Below are 27,270 nucleotides of genomic sequence, written 5' to 3'. Positions count from 1 at the left end.
ATTCTACTATATACTTGTTGATAAATTGTTCCTACCCACGTCATTGACTCTTACTCTTATCACTTTTACACGAAATTTTAAAAATATTATCCTATAAAATGCAAAAAATTTAAAAAAATCAACTTACTTTTTGTAATTCTACGTATATGTTTTTTTACGTAGCAAAATTTTTTGAAATGTGAATTTTTTTATTATTTTTTATGTATCAAAAATTTTATTTTCGAACATTTTAGTAAGTAAAATTTTTTCTATTCAAATTTTTAATATGTGCATTTTTAAATCAGATGTTTAGAAAAAAAAATTATATATCGAAGATTTTGTATTTATGTAGAGTAAAAAATAAATTCAAAAATTTTTAATGAAAAAAATAAAAATAATAGAGATAAAATTAGATTTTTAAAAAAAATTGTGGAGGTAAGAATCAAAGTAGAAGGAGGGGAGTATGGAATCCAATTGTCTAGTGGTTGTTATGTTGTTGCTTCACTTGACTCTATGATCTATTGGAATTAAAAGTTGGGTCCTCTGTACAACGCCTTTGTTGCATACTTGCACCACTTGCCTGTGGGAGGGTTTAAATCCTCTAAACCTATTCTTACTCTACACTTTATTCATCTTTTTATCTCTTCTATAAATTCTTTAAATATATGTTTTCTTAGAAATAGTAAGAAAATGAAAAATGATTGATAAGAGGGAAATAGAGGTTAAGATATTGTAGAGGAGAAATTGGTACAGAGGATCCAATTTTGAGTGGCGAAGGATCCCTACCAACCCACCATACTTCCAATTGGACTTATCCACAACTTATAAACTGCATTGCTTTTACATTTTCAATCAATTATTAGTTTGTGTTCGTCTTTTTTTGGTAACCAATTATAGAGCCAAGAGAAAACATCTTTTACACACTCTTTAATAATGCATATAACTTTTTTGAGATTATTCTTTTACAACATCTTTAACAAATTTTATGTTAGTATTTTATCTCAATAAAATTCATTTGATTAATCTCAACATCTTTAATAATCCATCTCAACAAAATGGAAAATTCAGAAATAAGAGTTCATGCATTTCATGTATATTAAATTAAATTAAACAACATGGACAAGTCCCCACAAGTTTAGTGAGTGCAGTTTAGTCATTCTGTTTCACCTCAAAGGCAAATAAAACAAATTAAAATCTATAGTCATGTAGATGTATACATACATACATACATATCTATTAATCATGAAGACAACCCATAAAACAAATGAAGATTAAGTCTTCAGGCTCACTATACATCAAGGAAAGAAAATAAAATTAGAAAATTTCTTTTTTCCTTCTAAACTTCTAAAAATCACACATGTATTCGGAAGTACACATAAAAAATATTTTTTAGAAGTATACTTCCAAAATACATATAAGAGTGGAAAAAGAAAGTTTCATTTTGAAGATCTAATTGGTAGAAAAAGAAAAAAGAAAATGAAAGTTTACATAGTTGGTGTAGATAATTTCCCAGCTTGGTCCAAAACATGAAGAAACTCAGTTCTGGTCCTAACAAGCCTGTGAAAAACCTCTCTAATTTGAAGCTGCAAAGGTTCCAAGCCTTCCTCCATCTTCCTACAAATGTCAGCTAATTCCTCAACCTGTACCTTGACCTCATCCAAACGCTCATTATCACCAGGAAATTGAAAAGAGTCAGCAAATTCAGTCAACGATTGTCCCAACTTTTCCATCTTTTGCATCTCTTCCAACAATCCAACTGTCCCTTTCTTCTCTTTCTTTTTCCACTCCTCTGCAATCTTCTCATGTAAACCAATCATGGGTTGGGCCCAGGCCAGTTGCCTCTGAAAAGGTAAATGAGTACTCAACCCATTCCTCTCTTGACATGGAATCGCCGCAGCTAGAGTCCACATTACAAAAACTAATATAGTGCTCATTATATAAAGGGGTGAAGCCAAACCTGTTGCTTCAGCACCACGTGGCGCTGTTAAATTTGATGACATGGCATGAATTTGTTTTGATGCAGACCAATTTCTTGCCATTGTCCATGACAATGCTCTTAAGCTTCCACCACCACGGTCCTTATTTCCGCCATTGAATCCTTTTCTTCCAAAGGACCTGATACACATAGTTACAAATTTCTTAGATGTATTTTCAAAAGACACAAATTCAAAAAATGTATATATATATATGGTTACAACAACAAAAATCAAATACATAAATTCTACCATCTTTCTCAACATACCTGCTTCTCTCGGTTCCTTTAGTGCTTCCACAATCTTTATCCTCGTGTATCATTGTGGTGACAAGCAAATTCAACGCCTTTTTTGCCCTTCGAACTTGTCCATCACCCATGGGTCTAGTTTCAAGAGCAGAGACAGCTATCTCAGCGAGCCTCTGGAGATTCTTGACCGCGTCAAGTCCGAGGGTGACAGCATTACAAACATCCAAGGATTTAATGACGCGGTCAAGAAGCTCTGGGAGGAGTTTATCGAGAGGCGGTTTTGAAATCTGTGAAGGGTCACGACCCATCATAACAACAGCTTTGAATTCAGCTTCACAACAAAGAAGCTCATCTAAAAGCTTTCGAAGCCAACCAATGGAGAGAAGAGCATCGCTTGATGGGTCTTCCGTGGTGGAAGAAAATAGCTCGGAGAATCGATCCCCAACATGTTTTTGAAAAAGTTCAAGGTCTTCTAATTCTTGATCATGGTTACCATCCATTGACATAACTTGGTTTCTTCGAATGCTTATTCGACCCAAAAATGATCCTGGATTGTTCTCTGTAGGTGCAGGCATTTTGTTTCTTGATTCTTGTTTTGATGATGATGAAGAAGATGTTGTTGGGTGAGAAAATGGGAAGATAGAAAAAAGAAAGAAGGGGTCTAATGAAGTCTAAGATCAAATGGAAAGGTGTAAAAGATTTTAAGCGTTGCCGTCAATTTTGGAAGTTATATATTTTAATATGTGCGACTTTTAAGGTCGGGCGTTGTCTAAGACAAGACAGTTTCTGTTTTTTTTTGTTTCTTTTCTTTTTTTGGGTTTATTCATTCACTATTATCCTCTCCTTTTTTTCTTTTAATTAATTTATATTTTTCCTCTATGTATGAAGGTATTCTAATTATAGTCTGTGTTTCTCAAATGCTTGGTTTCCTATTAAATATCACTAACTACTGCCAGCTCCAAGCACAACAAAAAACTGGTTTCTCAATTTCAACAACTTTTGTGTGTGGAGGCCATGTTTTTCTGAAGACTGCATTAGGATTATTATTATTTTTTAATTTATATCATAAAGATTAGGATTTTATTTGATAACAGCAAGGCAAGATGTGCAAGTCATTACCTGCCGATTATTTCGTAATTTTATTTTTCAATAAAAAAATCCTCATCCAAAATAAACTGAGAAAATGAGAGCAAAAACATTGTCTATCCACGTGTCAACAAGAAGAATTCAGAATGCTTAGTAAAATAAAAAAAATTAAAAAAAAAACAAGATTGCATTTATAAAAAGAGAAAAGTAAGACTTTTTTACGAAATAACACCTTTAATAAAAATAAAATTTTATATGTCACATCATCTTAAAACAACTTACTTGTTTTTTATTTTAATAATGAAACACTTAACATTCATATTGAATCTTACGACTTTAATTCATGTATTAATATTTTATACTTCAACTCATATTGCGTGAATGTATCAATATTTTATATTTATTATTGCAAAAAGTAATCTTCATGAAGCAACAAGATCAACATGTTATCTAACTCCAATTGAATTTTTCAAAAACAAAATTGTTAGTTCGTTGTAGAATCGTGTAAAAACTAACCATTAGACATGTTAGCTCTTAGAGTTTAGTTGAACATGATATTTAACAACAAATCATACAAAATCACGTCACTATTTTGTCGAACTTCTAATTCATGGTTAGTAACATTTTAACCATTTCAATTATTTTGTTGCATACAATTACTTTAAATTGAATTGAAAATACAATAATCTTATGTTTTATATTTACGTTTTGATATTGATTATCTTTTTGCATTTTATATAACATTTGGAAACCAAGAATTATGACTTTCAACTATTCATCAAGAAGCATGATTTCGTTTAGATTGAGTTACATACTGATATAATTTAGTGGCTGAATCCTCTCCGCCAAATGGAAGAGAGATGGAGAGAAAGAAAACTGAAAAAGAGAGATGAAAAGTAAGAAAGAAAAAAAAAAACAGAAAAATTAATGAAAGATATAAAGAATAGAGAGAATGTAGGGAGAATATTGGTACAAAGGATCTACATCCGTAATTTCATTGCATATAAGCCCATAAATTTTATGTTCTCATTACATATAATTTCTAGCAACTTGAAAAGTTGCAATATTGTCGAAGTAGTTTTTCTATACGGCTATATATTGGTATTATTATACATTATCATAATTTCTTTTTTTAAACATTAACATATCTTTACAAACATATTGTTTAAAACCATGTGCGAATATATGATTAAAATTTAACTAAGTAATATATAAATATTTTAAAAAATTATATAATTTATTGTTTTAATTTTGACTACTCATAATTTGATCAATGATTAATAATCATTATTTCCATTTCTTTAATATAAAACTTCTCTCATTTGATATTTTATGCCGATATATATTTTCTCTAGTCAATATTATAAAAAAAAAAAAAAAAAACTTAAATCTTTGTCACCGTTATAAACAAAATACAACACCTTTTAAATCATTTAAGACATCATCATTTATTTCAAAATATTTAATATTGATAGTGGTGTTGGACATTAAAAATAGACAATTTAGTAAATTTAATTTATATTTTACATAAAAGTTTGAAAAATAATTATATTTAACTATATTTCTTAATATTCACAAAAATATTTTTTTTTCTTATAACAGTGACTGAATGGAGTATATATATATATATATATATATTAAATATCTTTATTTTTAAATTTTGGACGTAAATATATATTGGATTAAGTCCCGGTTAGTTTCCTTATTGTTCGCGGTAGCAAATTTGGGCTGGGCCGTTCAGCTCTGGATTTCGCTAGTATGGGCCGGCTAAAAGGAATCCGGAAATTTTACCCCACTATTATATCGATACCCTATAATATTTTACAGTTATCAAAATTTATCCTTAAAATATTTTACTATTTTATCAATTCTAATTTACCCTTTTTTTATTATTGAAAGATTCTTGAATCAAACAATTTAAATTTTTTAGTACATAAATTTTTTTCAAAAACTGTTCAAAAAAAATTTTATAAGATTTTCGGTAAAAAAAATTTAATCCGAAATTTTTTTTTAAAAAAATCAGTGAAAATATCATAAAACCTTTTTAATATTGTTCAGTACAGAAAGTTGAAACATATATATCGAAATTTTTTTTAAAAATTTTGGTATAAAAGTTGAAAATGTATTTAGAAGATTGATAATATTAAAAAAACTTATAAAATTAAAATTATATAAAAAATTAAAAAATTGTGGTTTCAAATTTTTCCATAACTATTAATAAATTTGAAAAAAGTATCTTAAAAATTGATTTTCCAATAAATACGTCTATATAGAAACACTAAAATAATTAATGATAAAAATAACAAAACAAGTATATCATTTTATCACATTTGTGAGATATGAGTATAATTTGAGAGGTACAAGTAAAATTTCCAGTGAATTCGTGTGACTCTTTTATTTATTTTGGGAAAAAGGAAGGACACGTCAGGTCATAAACACGACGATGGCCTTCAATGGAGAAAATGCAACAAATAAACGAACCCCAATCGCATTCTTATTGGAACTGGATTTCAAACTTCAATTTCATTCATTGGCCCTTCGACCTCTTCCAGAGCCACTGCCACCCCAACACCGACTCTTCAATAATCAATAATTAAATTAAATCATCACTATTATTATATTATAATAATAAATTTTTATTTTATCTATAAACCCATCAATCAATGCCTTCTTCAGGTTCGTTCCTCATCATCATAATCATAATCATCTAGTGCGGAATTGAAAGTATTTGATTTGATTTGTGTGTCATTTTCTGTAACCGAATTCTGTTTTGTGGAACAGTTCGCAGACTCACAATGGCAACTATCACTAACTCCTTATCACTGAAACACACTCTCTCTTTTGGTTTTCCCCAATCAAAAACTCTAACTCGGAATCGAATTCCTCCTTCTTCCAATTCCCTCGCATTCAGATGTTACGCTTCTTACGCAAATGAGAATCGCGAGTACCGCTTCAACTCTTTCACCACGCTTTAATTTTATTATTTTTATTCGATTATTTTTTTTAATCACTTTTTCGTAGGTATGTGATTGTTGGCGGAGGAAACGCTGCCGGATACGCTGCTCGCACTTTCGTCGAACACGGTGTTGCCGATGGTCGCCTTTGTATTGTAACCAAAGAGGTTAATTTCTTTCGCAAGAACACGATCTATTTTGCTCTTTATATTTATGATTGTGATTTTCTATTGATTTCATCAAAACAGGCATTTGCACCTTACGAGCGTCCTGCTTTAACCAAAGCTTACTTGTTCCCACCGGACAAGAAACCGGCACGTCTTCCTGTAAGTGTACTATGATTATGAATAATGTTTTTTGGAGTTAACTGCCATTTTAGTCCATAAATGTGTGAGGCTGTGCCAATATAGTTCTTGAATGTACCAAAACTTCAAAAACATCCTTGAGTGCGTCGTTTTCTGTTCGTAATAATTTTATGAACTAAAATGACAAACAAAAGGACCAAACTAACTAACATAAGACTCATTAAGGACCAAATTGACTAGCAAAAGACACATTTCAGGGTATTTTGGCAACTTTGATACATTTCAAGGACTATAGTGACACTGCCTGTTATATTGAAGGACCCATATGATTGTTTACTCAGTTTTTCAGTTACTCAAACCATAACGGCAATTATTAAAACAACAATAACTGTTCTGCAATCAGATCAGTTACTATAAAGCACCAACATGTGAAATACAAGTAATTGAATATAACTACATTGTCTGTATCTCCCAAATACGGACTTCAATCTGAAGAGTCTTGGTGCTGCATAAGAATCAGTTATGTTCATATTCTGTTACTTATCGGCTTGATGTGATGCTTGCTACATTGTTTTTTATTTAGGGGTTTCACACTTGTGTTGGATCCGGTGGAGAAAGGCAAACTCCTGAGTGGTATAAAGAGAAAGGGATAGAGGTACTTTATTTTATGTTTTTAGGAATTAGAATCATTTGGTTACATGTTTCTTCTGTTACACTGCAAAGTGTTTAAAAAACAAATAAATGAGTGTTTTTTTTTTCATTTTCTATAGAGTGCTCTTGCTGTTTAATGTGTTAAATGTGATTGTGATACAATGGACATTGGATTGTTTAAAATGGAATGGTGAAACTGAAAACTCGTATTCTTAGCTATTATGAAATGGAGATATTCTTCTATTCTAGGATAGTCTTAGTTTAATGTAATTGAGTAAGGCAGGAAACAATTCCAAAATGGATTACTTTCAGCTGACTGTGAGATTGACAATTTCTCTTTTCTCTTAACCTCACGGTCAGCAGCCAGCTGCGCAGTAAGTCCAATGACAACAATTGTGATATGATAGGACACCAACTTCCAGTATTTGTGATGGCTCAGTGATTGGGCGCAATTCGCACAAATACCAGCTTCTACAAGCAGCTGGAAAAGGGGGCATGAAAGTTAGTTGGGATCCCCCTGATTTAGGGGAAATTCTGTTATAAGAGAGAGGTGAGGGTAGTGAGAAAGGCATTCAGAGAATAATTAGTTAGTTACCTAGAGAGTCTCTCTCTGGTTTAGGAGCGTTAGCTCGGGTAGGAATTTTCTCTGTAAAACTCTTGTTCACCATTTTCCCTACTGTTTTTTCTGTTTTCATCCATTGTAGAGCATAGATCTCATCCTTTTCAATTCGATAAAATTCAGTTTCATTACCTTAAAATTCAGAGATATATCATCATAATTTTCAGTTGTCATCCGTTGAAGTTATTGAAATGCTAAATTCTACACTATTGGTTTTCCTGTGCAGATGTTGTATGAAGATCCAGTAGAAAATGTTGACATTGAAAAGCAAACTTTGACAACAAGTTCTGGAAAGCTTCTTAAGTATGGATCACTTATTATTGCTACAGGATGTACAGCCTCAAGGTATCTGTCTATTTACCTCAGTTCACCTTCTCTTTTTGCGTAAAAATTGGTGCAGGAAATCCAAGTCATCTGCTTTCTTGTTATTAGGTTTCCAGCAAAAATTGGGGGAGATCTATCTGGTGTTCACTATATTCGGGATGTTGCAGATGCTGATGCACTGATTTCATCGTTGGTAATATTTTATTGATTTTTACGTTGAAGATGGGAAATTTTGTGTAGTCCTTACAATCATTTGATATATGGCCCTTCGAATTGTATCTTCGTTAGTATTTAATCTCTTTAATGCTTTCCCTATGTGTATGTTGTTTTGTCACAATCCTGCTCACGCATCCTTTCATGCTAATTGAGAAAAGTTGCAAATTCTGTTTATTTCCTTTTACAGTTACTTCCAAGAAGCACATTGTTTTATTTCTTCACAGCCAAAAATTAGTCCCGACATAAAGTTTGATCCTCATTATGATTTCATTCTTCTATTTTAAATTTCCAGGGAAAAGCAAAAAAGGTTGTAGTTGTTGGAGGAGGTTATATAGGGATGGAGGTCGCCGCAGCAGCTGTTGCTTGGAATCTTGATACAACAGTATGTGTCTTTCCTACTTATTTTTTCATTGAGGAATGTGATTTATTTATCTGGTAATGTGATTAAAAAGTCAACACTTTAAAATGTGATTTATTTATCTGTTAACTGAATCTACTTTTTAGAAAATGAACAAATAATAGTAGCTGCTAGTATTCTTCTTTTCCAAATATTGCATTATGGCTAAAAGAGTTATTCAATTTGCTCCACTGTAAAGCTTTGATAAATATTGCATTATGTTTTGTCCTATATGCTGAATAGTGAAGTAATAAGTACCCCACATTAAGTCTTTTTAGTCTCTGATTTTGCTGAATTGCCTGCACTAGATTAGGGCACGACATGACAGATTGGCTTACATTAGCTGTTTATGCCCGTCCATGCTGCTCTACCGAGAACTCAGACTATTATTTGCTTTTACCCTCAGTTTCCCTCTAATTTATGGTTCAAACACTGATAAGCAAGTGGCACAGGAGTTAATTCTATGCATGGATACTTTGAAAATCCATAACCCCATACATATGTTGTCATTAAATTTAAACCTATACGTTAAAATTGATTGTTGCTTTCCGAAACTTTTGATCTACTGACTCAGCAAATATGTTCATGTAATATTATAGATCATATTTCCAGAAGATCACCTTTTACAAAGATTGTTCACTCCTTCTCTTGCCCGGAGGTATGAAGAACTTTACCAAAAGAATGGAGTCAAAATATTGAAGGTGTTTCATCCTTTCCTGTTCTTCTATCTTTCTTTCCCGTTATTGTAACTAGTAAGTAGTACTGGGTATGCTTGATATTGTGTGCAACCTTTCTATTCTCTTAGTCCATCCCCCCCCCCCCCTCCTCTACTTATTTTGAACTGTATATTCATCAGGGTGCATCCATTAAAAATTTGGAAGCTAGTTCTAATGGTAACGGGCATGTAGCTGCTGTGAAACTTGGAGATGGATCTATTGTTGAAGCAGATACGGTATTTTTCATTTTCCATTTTTTTTATGTGGCTATAACTAGTTAAAAATTTACTTAAATTTTTGAACTGTATATTCATCAGGGTGCATCCATTAAAAATTTGGAAGCTAGTTCTAATGGTAACGGGCATGTAGCTGCTGTGAAACTTGGAGATGGATCTATTGTTGAAGCAGATACGGTATTTTTCATTTTCCATTTTTTTTATGTGGCTATAACTAGTTAAAAATTTACTTAAATAATACTCAAATTATTAGAAATGAAGATCAATGGATGGAAAGTTACTTTTTCTTTCTAAATTGCAGGTAATTATAGGCATTGGATCGAAGCCTGCTGTGGGTCCCTTTGAGAGGGTGGGTTTGAATACTGATGTTGGTGGTATAAAGGTGAGGCCACTGAGTATCCAAATATTGTGAATAGTGTTCAAGATTAGAAATTGCAGTTGAGTCTTAAAAATATCAGCAGCAATTTAGAGGTAGTTAATTGAACATGTTAGCATTGTTTTTGAACATGTTAATTATCAATTTTGAGAGACCATGTTCTCTATGTTAGAACTCCATGTTTGTAGATAAAATTAAAGGGTTTCCAAAATAACAAGTTCAAGGACTTCCTTTAAATCTATTAGTATCCTGTCTATCAGGTTGATGGTCAGTTCCGGACAAGCATTCCTGGAGTATTTGCTGTCGGTGATGTAGCCGCGTTCCCTTTAAAGGTATACAATTAACTTGTCAAGATGAGATTAGACAGATCTTTAAACTCTGACTCATTCTTGATCTAAATTTTGTGTTTCTGGAAAACTGGACAGATCTACAACCGTATTGCTCGGGTGGAACATGTTGATCATGCTCGGAGATCAGCACAGCACTGTGTGAAAGCATTACTCAGTGCACAAACTAACACGTATATTGGAGCATATTTCCTGAACTTGGTATCAATTTTCTTTTTGGTCCCTGCTGTTATTGCTGAATTTCATTGATGATTTTCAGGTATGATTATCTTCCATACTTCTATTCAAGGGTTTTTGAATATGAAGGGAGCCTTAGAAAAGTATGGTGGCAGTTCTTCGGAGACAATGGTAAATATTAGTTCCAAATAAATATCATTTTCTGAACTTTCATTTATTTTACTTTTATTTTTTCTTTCTCTTTTATCTCTTGTTGCTCATATTGTTAATTTTTCTTTGAACAGTTGGAGAAACAGTCGAAATTGGAAACTTTGATCCTAAAATAGCTACTTTTTGGATTGAATCTGGTAATGGATTGTTTTATTGTCCCTCCTTTTGTATAGATGTGTGGATTGGATTATCTCTGAGCTTCCGTGGACACTGGAGATGTTTTCGTGCATGTGTTCGTATATTAGTGATTGCATGCACCATGCATGTGCTTTTTTGATCTTAACTATTACTAAGAATGTGACAATGCTGTACAGGTAAGCTGAAGGGAGTTCTTCTTGAAAGTGGGAGCCCTGAGGTACTTGCCAGTTGCCATTATTTTTCTAGTGTAGTAGATATTAGAATTAGATATATATACTCCATGCGGTCTCAAATACAAGTAAAAGTAGGGTAAAAGAAAGTTGATGTATTTGATCCAAGTCCAAACTGGAAAAATCACATCAACTTTCTTTTACCCTACTTTTGCTTATATTTAAGACCAGATGGAGTACGATGGAAATTCGTCAGTACTTATTGCAGCATTGCCAATATAGATTGAAGACGTGTCTAACACCAACACGACACCGATATATGTGATAAAATTTAATTATTCCATTTTCTCCCATAAATCAAATAAATTATGTTTAGAATTAGTCCTGTGTTTATTTAATCAATCATCTCCTGAGTGCTTTTTTTGAATATATATCTCAGGAATTTCAGCTTCTGCCTGAACTAGCCAGAAGTCAGCCACCAATTGATAAAGCCAAACTTCAAAACGCAAGCTCAGTGGAGGAGGCCCTAGACATTGCTCGAGGATCCTTGAAAGCAGCTGTCTAGAACAGATTTTGGTCACAGATCATCCTGTTATTTATCTTTTACGACTAAAGATCACCCGTGATTATCTGTCATCATCCTACTAGGATTGCTTGCCCTTTAGGAGAGCGAACAAATTTTCATGGTTGTCACATTTTCATCACGCGGCATCATGTATTATTATGTAATAATAATGGTTTTCTAGCGTAGTGTCTTGTTTCTGCAGAGGCAAAATAATTTATATCTAGCGCCATCTGGCGTCTATGAAATTTCTTAATAATAATTTAATACACCCTTTGTCTTTATTATTATTATATTACATTTATTGGTCATGTGAACGACTGCTCAAAGGAAATTATTATTCCTTTAAAAGAGTTCCACATAGCAGATTGATCAAAAGCTAGTTTAGATTAAGGTTAAAAATGGGTTAGCCTACATCAAATTCAGGTTAAATAAGATTATTTGTTTTCTGGATAAAAAACAAGATCAAAGGTGTTTAGAAAAACTTGTTTATCTAAATCTCATACTTTATACTTACCTGCTGAAAGTTATGAATCCAATACATCATTGTTAGATTTGCATCACTAAAAAAAAAAAAAAATCAAGCCAACCTAAAAAAATTGTCGGTGAAGGCTTGATGTCGAGTGCAGGGGTATGGCAATAAGGTTCAAGTTGTAAAATGTTGTCGAGTTCGGTTTGTTACGAAAAATGAGTCGTCTTTAGTTTTTATTTTTTTAAAAGAGAAAATAAGATCGAACAAATAAAGTTTTTGAATTAAAAAAAAAAATTAAAAATAATGGAAAAATAATATTATTCTACATTGTCCGTTAAAACGGTTATCTTATAATTAATTAATTATATATAAATGATTTATTTATTTAATTATTTATTTCACCCTTAAAAGAATAATAAAAATAAATAAATTATTTATATTAATAAAAGAAATAATTTTATCAATTTTTTTATAAGGGAAAAACTTTGCTTCTACGGCAATCTTGCTCTTACGTTTTTCAATAGTTCTTAGTATAAAATATTTAAGTGTTCACCGATTTTATTATTGTTCGATTTTAGTTATTTTATTACTATAATTATTATTATATATGTATCCAAAATAATTATAATAATAATAACAAAAAGTATGTGAGATTCACTCTTTTTATTATGTATTTGGTTTTAAAGGTAAGAAAAGTTAGTCCTTGTTAGAAAACAATGATAATGATATGTCAACGAAACAGATGGATGCAACGACAAAATAAAATATGCAATATGTTAAAGAATTTATTTGTGCGGATCTGTTGCAGCACAAAGGTCACCGACAGCTGGGAGTGCGTGACGCGGTGTAGCGAGCGAGGATGAATTCATCCGACTGCGGCGACTATTAATTCTGATCGTATGAAAAAAAATTATTTACTGATCTAGTTCGTTGTTATAGTTTTCTGAGTTATTTGGTAAACCATAATATGAGTTGTGTTATGTTACAATGGGATGAAGTTTATTTTACTTGGTGATTGGTTTATAAGCATAAATTATTTATGTTTTTTTAGTATGTGTGTTACAAAAATAATTTTAAGAAAAGACAACTTAAGAAAAATAAAAGCTTAACAAATGAGTTTACTTTTGCAGAAAAAAAAAAAAAAAAACTTAAACTACATTTTCTTTTAAATGATGCAATACAAAGAAGCTAAAAAAAAAAAGAAAATTAGATAAATATCATAAAATTGATATCTTAATGCTGAATTGGTTGATTTTGTTGGACTAGTTTTACGAAGGTCGGGTTCGCTACTCCTATTTTTAAATATTATTCTCTTTTTTTTTTTTTTTACTCAATAGTGTTCTACCTCCTTTTTCTCCTCTTGGTGTGGATTATTTTAAAGACTTTTGGGTGTAATTACAAAAGACAAAAGAATAATTACGAATTGATCATAATTTTTATTACTATTAATTTATTTCTTTTCATTCAATTGACCAACATTATACTGATTTTTATTACTATTGATTCATTTATTTTCAGTTTTTTTTTTCATTCAATTGATCATGATTATAATAATTTTTATTATCATCAATCTATTTCTTTTCAGTTTCTTTTTTTATGTTTTGGAAAAGAGTAAAACGTCTGAACAAGATCAAATGCAAACAAGAACAAGAAGCACTCAGAATTTTCTAAAGTTTAAAACCCTAATTATTTATTTTTATTTATTTATTATTTTTCATAAAAAGTCTAAAAATAGCAGAAAAAATTATTTGTCAACAAATATAGGTATAGGTTATTGAGGATTAACAACAAGAGGAACAATAGTTTTCCATATCATGCTTGATAATCAACAAGTTCCAAAAAAAGTTGATTTATGTGTTGGAGTGTCAAATGTGAGTGAGAACTCTCATATTGGAAAAAAAAAATTGTTGAGTAACAAATATATTAGTTAAATGACTTATATATTTAATGTCTTAAATTTGAGTGAAATGTAAGAATTTTAAAGGTCTTTCAAACTTCTTAATTTCTTACTAACTCAAACTTTTGTGCGTTCCAATTTTCTTAGAAAATTTTTTATCCATGTTATTCATTTAACCACTTCATTTGTCTAATAATACCTTAGGATTTCGAGTGAAGATGTAGGTTTAAGTCATATGTAATGTTGTTCTTATTACTTTAGTGTAAAAATCTTTTAGTGTTTTAGTCTTCTATTATGACTCAACGATATATTGTCTATTTGTAACCACAATGATTACCTCACCCACAGTGCATTTAGTCACTACTTCAAATTGTTCACATTTTATTTGCATTGTGACGTGATAGTACATGTGCCACTGTCCAAACAAACATAGACATTATTGGGGAGTCTAAGAGAGCATTGAGAGCAATAATTAGTCAAATGTTTAAGATCTCTAAGAGACTTTGATACCACATTTTCATCATAAATCTTAAAGCTTTAGATGAATATGTGGTGTCAAACTTTCGTAGTCCGAAAATATTTGGCGTGTTGTTGTTTCCACGACCCCGAGACTCCCCAACAAGTGTATCAAAGTCATAGTCCCACTTGATGGGGAGTAGAAGTGGATCTTGGTGTTGGTTTGTTGTATCCAAAGTAATTTTGGTGGTTTAGTCGTGGGGAGTGTCTCATTAGTAATAAGGATAGTGCAAGTATAAGATGTGAGAGACTCACTTGAAGAGAGTTTATTGGGTTAAGTGTGAGTGGTTAACTTTCACATCAATTATAAATGAGCTAAATGTTGGACTTATATACTTATTATCTTAAAATTTGATGGATATGTAATGTCAAAGTATCTTGTGGTTCTAAACTATTTAGATGTAATTATTCTTCAAGTACTTGAACTATTTAAATATTTTTAAATAAGTCTATGAAAAAAAAATTATAGTTAAATCCCTAAATTATTACTAGAAAGAGAAAATATTAGTATCAAGATTGAATTGTAGACCTCCAACATATAACTTTTTAAATATCTCTAACCAAATCACTGAACTATTTTTTTAATCAAATAATTTGTGTATTTCAAAACACATTGATCAAATGGCTTCGACCTTCATCCGACGATTAAGTGCACGATTTTTCAATGTCAAAACAAACGTACAAACAAGAAAAGAAAGAAAGAAAAGTATTTTGCTTGGGGAGGGCACTTATTGAATTGTTTCCTTGTTGTGCACGCTTATAGTAATTACTATTCTTATTATAAGAAAATTGTTGAATGATTTTTTGATCTTATTTATAAAAAAAAGTCACAATTTTGTAAAAGTATTTGTTATTTAAAAGACTCTTTTACCCTAATTTAATATATATTTTGTTAATATTAATAGATACGTCCATTGTATCATAATTTTCTATTAAAATATATTTAAAAAAATTTACCACAATAAATAATTTAATTAATTTTGATTTTTTGTTTTTTTGTTTTTCTCCTTATATTAAGGACAAAAGATAGTAATTAACTAAGAAGTCATTTGTTTGACTTGTTTTGGAGTATCCTGAACGCCCTTGTGACTCAGTTTCTCTACATATTGTCCCAACGCGAACTTGCATTCCATCATTCTCCGCACCTTCTATATCCTCCCTCTTCATTTTCCTATTCACACCCCCTCCCTTCTTAAACTTAAATATCAACACTCTTCAGTGATCGTCAAAACTTGGTACTCAAGTGAAAATGAGGGTGAGATTTCTTCCTCCAACTTACATGTCACTTTCCTAATCAAGAGTGTATGATGATGTTCTGTTTTCTCTGTTTTTTTTTTCTTGGATAAAATTCACGCCTTTTTTTCCCCTTGAATTTTCTTGTTTTTTTCATTTCAATTCAAATAAGCAGGACCGTTCAAAGGGTTCAATATTTCTTCTAATAGTAGATTAAGATATTTATATTCATCGCCCTAGTCTTTTTTCTTTATCTTCTGTTTTTAAGATGAGTTCATGTTTATCTCCTTTTTTTTTTAACAAATAATTTCATTAATTAAACAATTAACATATTGAAAATAATTCCAACTAAATTGGCCCTACAAACACTTGGACACGAAACATATCATTAAAAGGAGAAGGAAAAGAAATTAACCATAAAGTTTAAATCATAATAGGGTTATTATTGTTGATAGACATTAGTCAATTAATGTCAACATCTATTAAATTTTCTGACTATATTTTACTAATAATATCATGTGTTTGGGCTCTTTCTTTTTTTGTAGAAAATAGTGGTGAAGTTGGATTTGCACGATGACAAAGCAAAACAGAAGGCCATGAAATCAGTTTCCAGCCTTACAGGTACAAATTCCATTAAAAATTTAGTAATCAATAAATTAACCTGACTTTTTAATTTCCAGTAAAATTGTTTTTTTTTTTTTTGGGTACAAATTCCATTACAATTTGTTGATTCTCTATAAAATAGAGACTTCAGATCATATGAATTTTATACTGTATTTATATTTTGGTAACCTCAAAGAAAACTGGAGTTTATTCAGTGTACATTTTAATGATTCTTCCCTTTACGAGACCGGTTTTAAATGAAAATTTTAGTCTATGGTTAATTAGAGGTAGATGGAGATGAGAGGAGAGGCGAGGTAATAATTTTAAGTTTTTGCATTTGATTATTTTTTAAGAGGGAAAGGTAAGGGATCCAAAAGATGGTTATGCTTTCCTCCATTTTGGGAGATTGAAAGAGAGCAACAACAAATACAAGATAAAACAGTTCTTCCTCTTTATTTGAACCAATCACAAACCATTAAAAATATTTTTTCTTTCATTTACTCTCATCTATTAAACCAAACATATTTAGGGATGTTTTAAATTCAACTATATTAATAGTTTGATTTACTTCTTAAAAAACCACTTTTATAGAAAAAATTGGTTAATTTTTGAACCAATTTTAATTCCGTTCTTAATCAGTTTGAAATTCGTTTATAAATATAAATCAGTTTAATATTTTAAAAATATTTTTAATTAAAATCAATTTTGAACTAATTATTCATTAATTTTTTTTTTAAACCGAGAAACGAATTTTGAAAATTTTAAGAAAAGAAATTTCAATTTTTTTTAAGAAACAAAATGTTTCGATTTTTTCTAGATTTCTTTTTAATACATTTTGAAGAAAAATAAATTTTAAAATTATTACAAATATTTAATTTTTACAAAAGAATTTTTACAATCAACAAGTCATTACAAATATTTAATTTTTTTATCATAATTATTTTTAAACATATATGAATAATTATGATCTGTTAGCAGTATTATCAACAAATTTACGGGTAATGAAACTCATAAATTAAATCTATTTTTTATTACAACTATATACAATCAAATTGTATAACTTTGTGTCTTTGTTATATGTTAATTTCTTAAAAGATTTCTCTATAAAAAAATGTTTCTATAAATTTCTACATCATAACATAATTGTGTATTATATATATATATATAAAAGTGCATGCAAATTAAATGTTTATGTAATAATTTGGTTATCTGCTCCTATTTAATTTAACTATGCAAGAAGAATAATTAATAATTGGAATGCAGGCATTGATTCTATCGCCATGGACATGAAAGAGAAGAAGCTAACTGTAATTGGTGACATAGACCCTGTGGATGTTGTGAGCAAATTAAGAAAAACTTGGCACACTGATATTTTAACAGTTGGGCCGGCAAAAGAGCCAGAGAAGAAAAAAGATGATAATAATAATAATAGTAATAACAAAAAGAAAGATGATGACAAAAAGAAAGATCCAAATGAACAAATTGCTGAACTTGTTAAGCAATACAAAAATTACAATCCCCACATGACTACATATTATCATGTTCAGAGTGTAGAAGAGAACCCAAATGCTTGTGTTATTTGTTGACTCTCATCACAAACATATAATTGAATTTGCGTGTAAATTATGAATTGGGTAGTGATATATTATGAGGACTAAAGGTGTGTTAAAAATTAAAATAGGTTATGAAGGTTTTTTTAATGAAATAAATTGATGTGATTGTGAGCACAATGTACACCTCCAGGACTTGTTCATCGTGCCCTGTTTACCAATATGTCAACTAGGCGATTTTGTAATGCTATTTCTAAATTTTAATGAGAAGAGGATGAAGTTTCAATAATTTGGAGTTTGAATATGTCAACTAGGTAAAAGAATGTTCCGACTAAAATTTGAACTCTAGTTCTTTATAACAATTAGTGTATGTTTGTTTTTATTTTGAAAGAGTTAAAATCAATTCTGACGTTGTAAAATTGATTTTGAAGTATTTGAATGTTGGAGAATAGAATTAATTTTGTCTCTTGAATTGATTATAAGTTCAAGCTATAATTTATATTTTTTGAATTTAAATATAATTTTTTACATTGAAATATATTGTTAAACTCACTTTTATTAAGACATATTCAAACATAAATTACTTTACATTTAATTTACTTTTAACAAAAATCAATTTTACAAAATCAATTCACTCATAATCAATTTTAATCACCACATAACCAAACACATACTTAGTTGTTAACTGAAACTCATTAACAATTAAGTTATCATCTAATGAGAGTCATTAACATACATTTTTTTTGTGAGTTATAATAAATAGTAACTTATAAAAAATTTATTGCAATTAAAATATATATATATATATATATATATATATATATATATATATATCTCGATAGATTAAATGTTTTACGATATGTGTCGAGTTTAATTTAGGCCTACAAAATCGACTCTTAAAGTGGAATTTTTTTCCACATATAAAGTCATTTTTAGAACTTATATAATTCAATGTAGTAGGACTCTCAAGACACTATTTCACAATATCTGAAATTTTTTAGCATGTCCTAAGTGACTTGATAGCGAAATAAAGGATGTCTCTCACTTACATTTAAAGTGTGACCTAACAGTAAACAATCCAACAAATTTTAGATAAACTCTAATATGATATTAAAATTTACATTGAGTCTAATCCGATCCTACAAATCGACTTATAAAGTAGGAGATGTCTTATACTTATAACGTCATTTTTAGATCATATTTCATCTTATATATAATTTCAAAACATTGTCGCACACCCATAATTGAAATTTGGAATGTGACACCATAAGGTAGTGCAATGAATCTTGGAAGATTCATTATAAAATTTAAATAAGTTAAGTCTAATTAAACTCTTATGAAACTGACTTGTAAGATAAACGATAGATTTTACTATAAAAATACTTTTATAAATCATATATCATTTAATGACGCGACTCTCAATAAAAGATGTACTCTAACTAGATTATTGTTTTATATTTATTTGTCTCATAATAATTAACTTACTTATAAAGAAAATTTTTATTCTAAAATACTTGACATTTTTTATTTTTCAAGTGATATGAATTTTTTTTTTAATTTTATCATCTAATTAATATTGTATATATTAATACTCATAGAAAATACATCAATATTCGATAAATATAAATTAATAGAAATAGTATTATCTCATTAAAAAAAGTAGTATATTATATCATTTTCGTTTATACAATTTTTTAATTAATATATGTGATATCTTTTAATAGATGAATTAGTGTAAGACAATACATTTCATATTTGTATAGACTACAGACTGTGGATGAGCGTAGCATTTGTAGATAAGATTGAATTGATGAAGACAAGTTTATATATCGTCATGAATGAAGACATACCAATGATGTTAAGGATCATTATATTTTAGCATGTAACCAACTAATTATATTTTAGAAGATTAAAATATTTGACGGTGGTTTAAAATTTGTTCACTAAACAAGGTGCTCATGAGATCGCGACCTTTAAATACCATTGGCATAAAATATTATCTCAGATGTTGCTTGTAAGAAGCATATGTTTCTATACTTCAATATTAAATTGTTTATTTACACATTATATATTGCCACTGCAGTTTAATTTATGTTTATATAATAAATCTTTTGGGACCCGTGGATGAATTAAAGAATAGAGTAATAAAAAGTTATAGTTTCAATTTCATCCTAAAAAATCTATTATTAACCATATTAGCATAACAATTATTGTTTAAAAATAAGTATGCGGTTCTTTGGTAATTTTTACGTTAAAAAGTTTAGTGACGAAATTTATATACTTTTAAGTATAAAAAGAAAGCTGTGTTAGTTTGAACAAGCCTCTAATATATTAAATGTGTAAAATTTAACGTATAAATTGAACTAAAGTAAAAAGGCCCGAACAAATTTTTAGCGTCTGAGTATTTTAATTTAAGATATTAATTTTATGTACATAAATATTTCCTCAAAAAAATAAAGATTTAGGTACATATTATAAGACCACAATAACTAAGATAGTTTTTATTTATTTATATATGAGTTTAATAAAATTTATATATAATTACGAAGTCTTAAATTTGAATCTAAATTATAATATTTAAACGGATAATTTTAACATGTATCAATTAAAATATAGTTTAATAATGAAATATAATATCTTTTAAGAAATTTTTTTATTATTAAGATGATATGGTCATCTCACCTATGATGTAATCCTTTCTTCTGAAAATGCCATAAATATCTATATTATAATTAGTGGTGATTAGAATCCACAACTTTATTAATGCAAAGTCGCTTAGGTCATCCTCATTTAGCATTTGGCGAATGTTTGGTAACCGATTAAACTTGAAAAATAATGTTATTTTAAAAGGTCTCTCAAAAGGTTATAAAAATATTTTTTTTTCTAAACAAAAATTAGAATGACATATCATTTGTAACGTTACTTTTCAACAACATATAACTAAATTTTTTAGTTTTTTAATTTTTTTAATTCAAGCATCAAATTTTATCTTATGAGTTTGAAAAAAATGAGCGTTTAGTGCTCAAATGTTTAATTTATGCATGTTCAAGAAACTAGAAAGGAATGAAGATCTATATAAAAATGAGCGTTTAGTGCTCATAGGGATTTAATTTGTTGATTATGCTTTCAATTCAAATTTTAATATAAGATGTTGCCATGATGTTTCTTGATTTAATAATCATGATAGAGACATAAACCATTCAAAAGTTTTTTTAAAGGTTTGTTCAGGATATAATTTTTTTTTTAGTTTTGAAAATTTAAAAATAATTAAGTTTAAGAGATAAATTTAATATCAATTTTTACATTACGATATTTTGTTTCTGTTAAGTCTAAGAATTTCATAGAGGTTTTTATTCTTTGATAAATATGTAGAAGTAAACTAAGTGTATTATGTTTTATTTTTTGTCAATTGAAAACTACAAAGGCACGTTTGGGCCTAAATTTGTCATAGATGAAGAACCTGCGATATAAGCAGGCCCGTGAGAGGTCTTAGAACAACAACAATACCCACACCCTTTAGATGAAAATCAAACAAAACTTATTTTTTTTATTAAACAACTCTTATTCAATTTGAGTAACTTTAACAAATGATATTCAAAATATGAATTTGGAATATGAGTTGTGTAATTTCCATTCAACGGGGTCAATTTGAGACAGCGTAATACTATTTTAGAATCTTTTGACTTGACTAAATCTGTATCATTTTGTAGCATATGGACGATGATAGGAATCAATGTCCACATGATTTTACTACTTGCAAGCCAATCTTCCAATTTAATTGGCCTTCTCATAACTCATACTTCCACTTTGTTTCCTTTATACTACTATTTCATATATTTGCATAAGTATAATCATTATCATACTAGCACGTATTTATTTTATTTTTACAAAATATATCAGTACGTATTTAAAATTATAAATCTCATATATATAAAAGTCAGATTCGTTGACACTATATGTTAAACTCAATATATTTACATCTTTAATAATTTTTTGTAAAAGATAAATTAAATCAAATTGAATTAAAAGTTCTCATTAAATAGATTAAGTTTCTAATAATATGATATTTTATTATATCATATTATTTTAACGTATAACACATTTGAAATAATTGTAAATATCTATTATCAAAATATAGGTTAATAGATGTCTAAATTGTTTGAAGTCGTATACATGATCATCAACATAATATAAAATAATCGCGAGTAGAAAATTGAGTTTTTAATACTGAGTTAAGTCCATTGTGTGCCAACAGACTTAATAAGTGGGACCCAAGTACGCTTAAATCGGTTGTCTACGTAAACGAGTTAAGAAAATAAGGCGGCATACTCTTAGTGTTTCGCAGTGACCACTAATCACTTCTATTTTGTTAACTATTATATTATAAATCTTTTCTATTGTCTAACTTTGCAACTACATCTATTATTTTAATTCCAACTACTTCTTTATGTCCATATCCCAACTCAACTCAGTTTCATGTTTTATCGCCCGACTAATCTTGTCCACATCCATCACCAAACTTCAGTTTCATCGCCACAAGTATGGTTACTTCACCTCCATCGTCATTGCCACAGGTATGGTTACTTCACCTCCATCATCATCGCCAAACTCAATTTCATCGCCACCATATAAAGTATGATTGTTAAAGGTATTGAATAATAAATTTATATGAGTAATTTTTTTATAATTTTCTAGTATTGTTTATATATAACAATAATTTTGATATATGGTAATAATTTCATTTAGATAATATCATATTATTTCATTTATTTGAGGGAACCTATCCAACAAATTATATGTCAAATTCATTTTTTTTTCTTGCTAACTACTCTGTATGATTCTTTTGTACTACGGGCATATAAGAGATTTTGTTGCTCTATTAACGAGTTAAATTACATATTTTATATTTTACATGTTCAACTTTACATAATAATAATATATAATAATAAAGAGTAAATTGATTGTGTTTTTTTTGTTCAGCCGATATTGATTGTGCTTTTTTTTGTTCAGATATTTGATAATTCAAGATCATTTCACTCGGATCAAACCAAAGAAGTTCACAAACGTTGTGTGGCTTTTGATTTGAAATTAATTGAAGAAAATGACCATGCTAATATATATCTATTGAATATTGCTACATTTTATAATTTTGTTAATGGACATCTAAATATTTTTTTTCGTCTCGTCAAATTTAATTAGAAATGGGATACATCTTCTTTGTACTATATATTATACATTTTTGTATGAATATGAGATATTTATATATTTTAGTTATTAGATGGTTATATAAAATTGTGATTGTAACTACAAAATTCTTTTTTGAAATTTAATACTAAATATTGTATGGATTATGAGCATAAAAAGAAAATGAGAAATTTATAAAAAAAAATAATTATTATTTTAACTATATTTATTAAGTCAGTTGATCAAAATATCCGACTTAAAACGATGATGTGTTGTACTGAATTTATGATGTTTAAGTCGGTTAAGCTCAATCGACTTAATATGACGAAGTTTTGTTGAGTCGGTTCATGAAACGAGTTAAAAAACAACTTATTTTTTAAATCGTTTGTTGTTAACTCTGACACAAAACCGACTTAAAATGTACATTTTAACCGACTTAAAAAGACAAAATTCTATTAATAAATTCATCAGTTTAATCAATTTTTCTTTCACGTAAAGTTATTGAAAGTATAAGAATATCTTCGATGGAGGTTTCATATATGTTAACATTAAAATATTATGTGATTTGCGATATGTGCTTTTAGTTTTTCATAGATTTAATCAAAGTTGCATATTTAAAGAACTTTAAAAGCAGATTCCATAAAATATTAATTTTACATATTTGGAAAGGTTTAATTAAGAAAGAGAAAGTTGCATATTTAAAGAATTTTAAAAGCAAATTCCATAAAATAATATTTTTACATATTTGGAAAAGTTTAATTAAGAAAGAGAATATGGGGTTTTGAAAAGGAAAAAGAAATTAAATTAAACAATTCTAAAGATGAAATCTTTCATTGGAATGAAAAATCTACAGGTATCACACATTCGAGTTGGTCCACTTAAAAACATAAAATAAATTTCTTAAAAATGTTATGCTTAAAGATGCTCTAGATAAGGTGAGTGTGACACATGATGTGTATATATAAATATATAAGGTGAAGACCACCTTACTCCATATATTAGATTACATATACAAATTTTTGTAAAATTTTAAAAATGTTCGACTATGCTTCATCAATTAAACATATAATATACTTTTTAATACAATGTCAATTATAAAATTATATAGTTATAAATATCAAATTTATATTATTTTTAGTATATATTGATCCGGTAAGATATAAAAATAATCAATAGTTTGAATAATGAAACTTAATATCTATAAATAGTTATTTATGGAAATAAAACATAATAACGTACAGTTTTTTGAAAACCTTAATTTATTAACGATTCATTCATCATTGGCCTTACAAATTTAAGTAACAGAATACATATATTTTCTGGATTCTTCCAAACAAATAATTAACCTTACAAATTTCATAAACTTTTTTCACTACAAACCTATGATTCAGTAAGTGAAAAAAGCAAAAAATGCCCCATCAAAATAACAAATCAACAAACCAACACAAAAAAAAATCTAAAAGTTATTGTTTCTATATGGTAATGAGAATTATGGGAATTCAAGTAGTAGCTTTGACAAGTGGTGACTGAGGAATTGGAGAATGAGGTGACATCATAATATCATCAAACCTTCTTGATTTAAGGCTTAGCCTCAAATTACTATGCCAACAAGGTTTAGAATTCTTGTCAGAAACCATAACCTCCTTATTCTTCTGAAGAACAAATGATCTAATCCTTTGTAAAGCAATTTGCAATGCTCTATCATCCATATTTGCATAACACACTCTAAACCACCCTGCCTCAGAACAATGAAAAGAACAACCTGGTGAAACATTAATCTTAACTTCATGAATAATCACTCTCCAAAGTTCCAATTCTGATTCAAACGTAGGCTTCTTTAGAAGATCCCGTAAATCCATCCAAACGAAAAGACCACCGTTACTTTGCAAACACTTAATTCCGACTTTAACTAATCCACCAGTGAAAATTCTGTACCGTTGTGCTAACCTCTTTGCACTCTCCCCAAGAAACCTCTCCACAAACTCGTCATCTGATAGCATTTTTGTCATCAGATATTGAGTCTGTGTTGAGACTAATCCAAAACTTGACATTTTTCGCGCACAATTAACAACACTGTCATTATAAGAATAAATTATACCAACTCTAAAACCCGGGAATCCCATGTCTTTTGAAAGACTATAAATTATGTGAATGAGGTCACGGTCGCATTCGATGTCTGTGTCTTGTTCTATTATCTCAGCCACGCTTATGAAACTTGGATGGCTGAAAACAGTAGCAGCGTATATTTCATCGCTTATTAGGTGAATACGCTTTTGATTGATGAAATTCACAACTGTTCTTAATGTGGTTCTGTCCATAACTGTGCCTAATGGATTTGAAGGATTTGTAATCAGCAAACCCTTTATTCTAATGTTATCTTCTTTGGCTTTTTCATAGGCTTCTTCTAAGGCTTGTCTTGTTAATTTGAAATTGTTTGAGCTTTCACATATTACTGGAACAAGTTTAACTCCAGTTCTCCACCTTAAATCTCGATCGAAACTGCATTAGGAAATTAAGAATGTGATTAGAAAAATAATTTAGATGTAAATCTCAACAAAGTTTTGTATATTATTGTTAAAGTGTCTCAAATTCTGTTACAAGTTTGTTATAACTAATTCTGTTACAGTTTGTTACATCAGTTACTAACGATAACTGAAGTAACAGATTCAGTCGATTCTAACAAAGTCAACAAAAAATATTGTCTTGATGGCTTGAATATGATAGTTGAGTACTGCCAAACACAGTTGAAATTGAAATATTGTAAAATTATTTATTTATTCCCTTAAAGACAAAGTCAGTGCCATCAAAATTCACTACTCTGGCTTCTTATGATGAATGGAACATTAAAATAATAGGAAGGTGGAGATTAATTCTATTTTAATTGAAGGAACATGGTAGCATACATAAGTTACACTTAATTCATTATCTTCTAATTAAATTAGTACTAATGAATTAGCAAAACAATAATTGATAATTTTATAATAATAATAATAATTAAAAAGGGTGGAAATTGAATTAATTACCCTGGATAATAAGGAGTAGGCACTAAAAAAGCATCACCAGGATCTGCCAAACAAAAAGCAGTGACTTCATGTGCTCCAGTTGCTCCACCACTCATTACAATACGATCAGGATCAAATGTCACTCTGTTTCCTCTTGTTCTACTCATGAATTTAGCCACAGCCTAAATAAATTCAAATTAAATTATGTTAGTTTATATTATATAGTATCAAATAATTAATTAATTAATTTGTGGGTGTATGTATATTGCCACTACTCACATTTCTGAACTCGGGTAGACCATGATAATCTTGAAAATTAGCCATGTGTTTGAAATTATGCACTCCTTCTAAAGTGCAAATTGAGGCTTCTGGGTTACTCATTATCCAATTTTGAACCAAGTCAGCAGTAAGCTGCAAAAATTCAAGATAATAATAATAATTTAATTAGAATTTAGCACAAATTAATATAGATATCAAAATAATATACAGTTGGAATCTTTAAATACCTGATTTTCTGCAAGACCCATTTGGATAACACCATGAGGATTTTTGGTAAGATGAAAAGGGTCTTTATCATAAGCCTTCCATCCATCAAAATAAGATGATGATTCACCATGTCCATCACCAGTGGCTATCTTAGACAACAATTGAGGTTGGTCCATGCTCATTAGCCCCATTATAATCTTTAAATTTGTTGTTAATTTGTACTTCCAAATGTGTATATAGTGTATGTATATATTTATAGTAATAAAAATATAATAATATGTTGAAATTGATGTGATTCAAGTTCTGGGAATAATTTTTAGTGGTTTTGAAACTTTTGAAGTTGTAAGAATAATTTAGAGATTGCAATGTCTAGGAATGAAGTAGGGGTGCGTATTTATAGCATGCATGTGCAAAAAATCATGTTGAATTTCAGACATAAGAATTTTTTTAGTCTAGTCCAAATATATATAAAAAGGAAATTTCGTGTGAAGGTAAGAGAGGAGACTCTAGCAGCAAATTTCATTTACGACGCCACGTAAGCACTTTCAGTTGAAAAGTAGGCAGGTGTTGGTGGGCAGAAAATCACTAGTAATAGTATTCATTCTAGTAGCAAGATGCCACTTGTATTATTTTTGTCAATAAT

The 27,270-nt window shown here is 29.2% G+C and overlaps 4 protein-coding genes across 4 annotated transcripts; 2 read left to right on the top strand and 2 right to left on the bottom strand.

Annotated features, from left to right (window-relative positions):
- Positions 1–1,326: 1,326 nt before the first annotated feature.
- LOC101515352 (protein ROH1A) lies at positions 1,327–2,908 on the bottom strand. Its single transcript, XM_004503619.4, has 2 exons — positions 2,222–2,908; positions 1,327–2,094 (listed from the first exon to the last, which is right to left on the bottom strand). The coding sequence occupies exons 1-2, from the start codon at positions 2,773–2,775 to the stop codon at positions 1,464–1,466; spliced, it is 1,185 nt and encodes a 394-aa protein (XP_004503676.1). The 5' UTR covers positions 2,776–2,908; the 3' UTR covers positions 1,327–1,463.
- A 2,874-nt stretch (positions 2,909–5,782) lies between these two features.
- LOC101515028 (monodehydroascorbate reductase, chloroplastic/mitochondrial) lies at positions 5,783–11,968 on the top strand. Its single transcript, XM_004503618.4, has 17 exons — positions 5,783–5,962; positions 6,068–6,230; positions 6,308–6,407; positions 6,489–6,566; positions 7,129–7,200; positions 8,042–8,160; positions 8,248–8,332; positions 8,648–8,737; positions 9,352–9,453; positions 9,609–9,704; positions 10,006–10,086; positions 10,341–10,412; positions 10,506–10,600; positions 10,687–10,775; positions 10,889–10,951; positions 11,129–11,169; positions 11,562–11,968. Exons 1-17 carry the CDS (start codon positions 5,950–5,952, stop codon positions 11,685–11,687), a joined length of 1,485 nt encoding a protein of 494 aa, XP_004503675.1. The 5' UTR covers positions 5,783–5,949; the 3' UTR covers positions 11,688–11,968.
- Positions 11,969–15,638: 3,670 nt separating this feature from the next.
- Positions 15,639–18,244, top strand: LOC101514701 (heavy metal-associated isoprenylated plant protein 39-like). The gene is made up of 3 exons (XM_004503617.4): positions 15,639–15,824; positions 16,348–16,423; positions 17,669–18,244. Exons 1-3 carry the CDS (start codon positions 15,819–15,821, stop codon positions 17,989–17,991), a joined length of 405 nt encoding a protein of 134 aa, XP_004503674.1. The 5' UTR covers positions 15,639–15,818; the 3' UTR covers positions 17,992–18,244.
- A 6,131-nt stretch (positions 18,245–24,375) lies between these two features.
- Positions 24,376–27,005, bottom strand: ACS (1-aminocyclopropane-1-carboxylate synthase). Its single transcript, NM_001364794.1, has 4 exons — positions 26,648–27,005; positions 26,421–26,552; positions 26,163–26,323; positions 24,376–25,638 (listed from the first exon to the last, which is right to left on the bottom strand). The coding sequence occupies exons 1-4, from the start codon at positions 26,816–26,818 to the stop codon at positions 24,639–24,641; spliced, it is 1,464 nt and encodes a 487-aa protein (NP_001351723.1). The 5' UTR covers positions 26,819–27,005; the 3' UTR covers positions 24,376–24,638.
- Between the last annotated feature and the right edge of the window lie 265 nt (positions 27,006–27,270).

Source organism: Cicer arietinum, chromosome 6 (assembly GCF_000331145.2).
Source record: "Cicer arietinum cultivar CDC Frontier isolate Library 1 chromosome 6, Cicar.CDCFrontier_v2.0, whole genome shotgun sequence".
NCBI classification, from domain to species: Eukaryota; Viridiplantae; Streptophyta; class Magnoliopsida; order Fabales; family Fabaceae; genus Cicer; species Cicer arietinum.
This window is presented reverse-complemented; position numbering and strand designations above follow the sequence as displayed.

Excerpts from the sequence above, each read along its gene's own strand:
- LOC101515352 (XM_004503619.4), bottom strand. The coding sequence starts at position 2,775 with ATGCCTGCACCTACAGAGAACAATCCAGGATCATTTTTGGGTCGAATA. Across the intron at positions 2,095-2,221 it reads AAAGGAACCGAGAGAAGCAG|GTCCTTTGGAAGAAAAGGAT; the intron begins GTATGTTGAGAA and ends TATGTGTATCAG.
- LOC101515028 (XM_004503618.4), top strand. Across the intron at positions 9,454-9,608 it reads ATGGAGTCAAAATATTGAAG|GGTGCATCCATTAAAAATTT; the intron begins GTGTTTCATCCT and ends TATATTCATCAG. Across the intron at positions 10,087-10,340 it reads CTGATGTTGGTGGTATAAAG|GTTGATGGTCAGTTCCGGAC; the intron begins GTGAGGCCACTG and ends CCTGTCTATCAG.
- LOC101514701 (XM_004503617.4), top strand. Across the intron at positions 16,424-17,668 it reads ATCAGTTTCCAGCCTTACAG|GCATTGATTCTATCGCCATG; the intron begins GTACAAATTCCA and ends ATTGGAATGCAG.
- ACS (NM_001364794.1), bottom strand. The coding sequence starts at position 26,818 with ATGGGGCTAATGAGCATGGACCAACCTCAATTGTTGTCTAAGATAGCC. Across the intron at positions 26,324-26,420 it reads GTCTACCCGAGTTCAGAAAT|GCTGTGGCTAAATTCATGAG; the intron begins GTGAGTAGTGGC and ends GAATTTATTTAG. Across the intron at positions 25,639-26,162 it reads CCTACTCCTTATTATCCAGG|TTTCGATCGAGATTTAAGGT; the intron begins GTAATTAATTCA and ends TTCCTAATGCAG.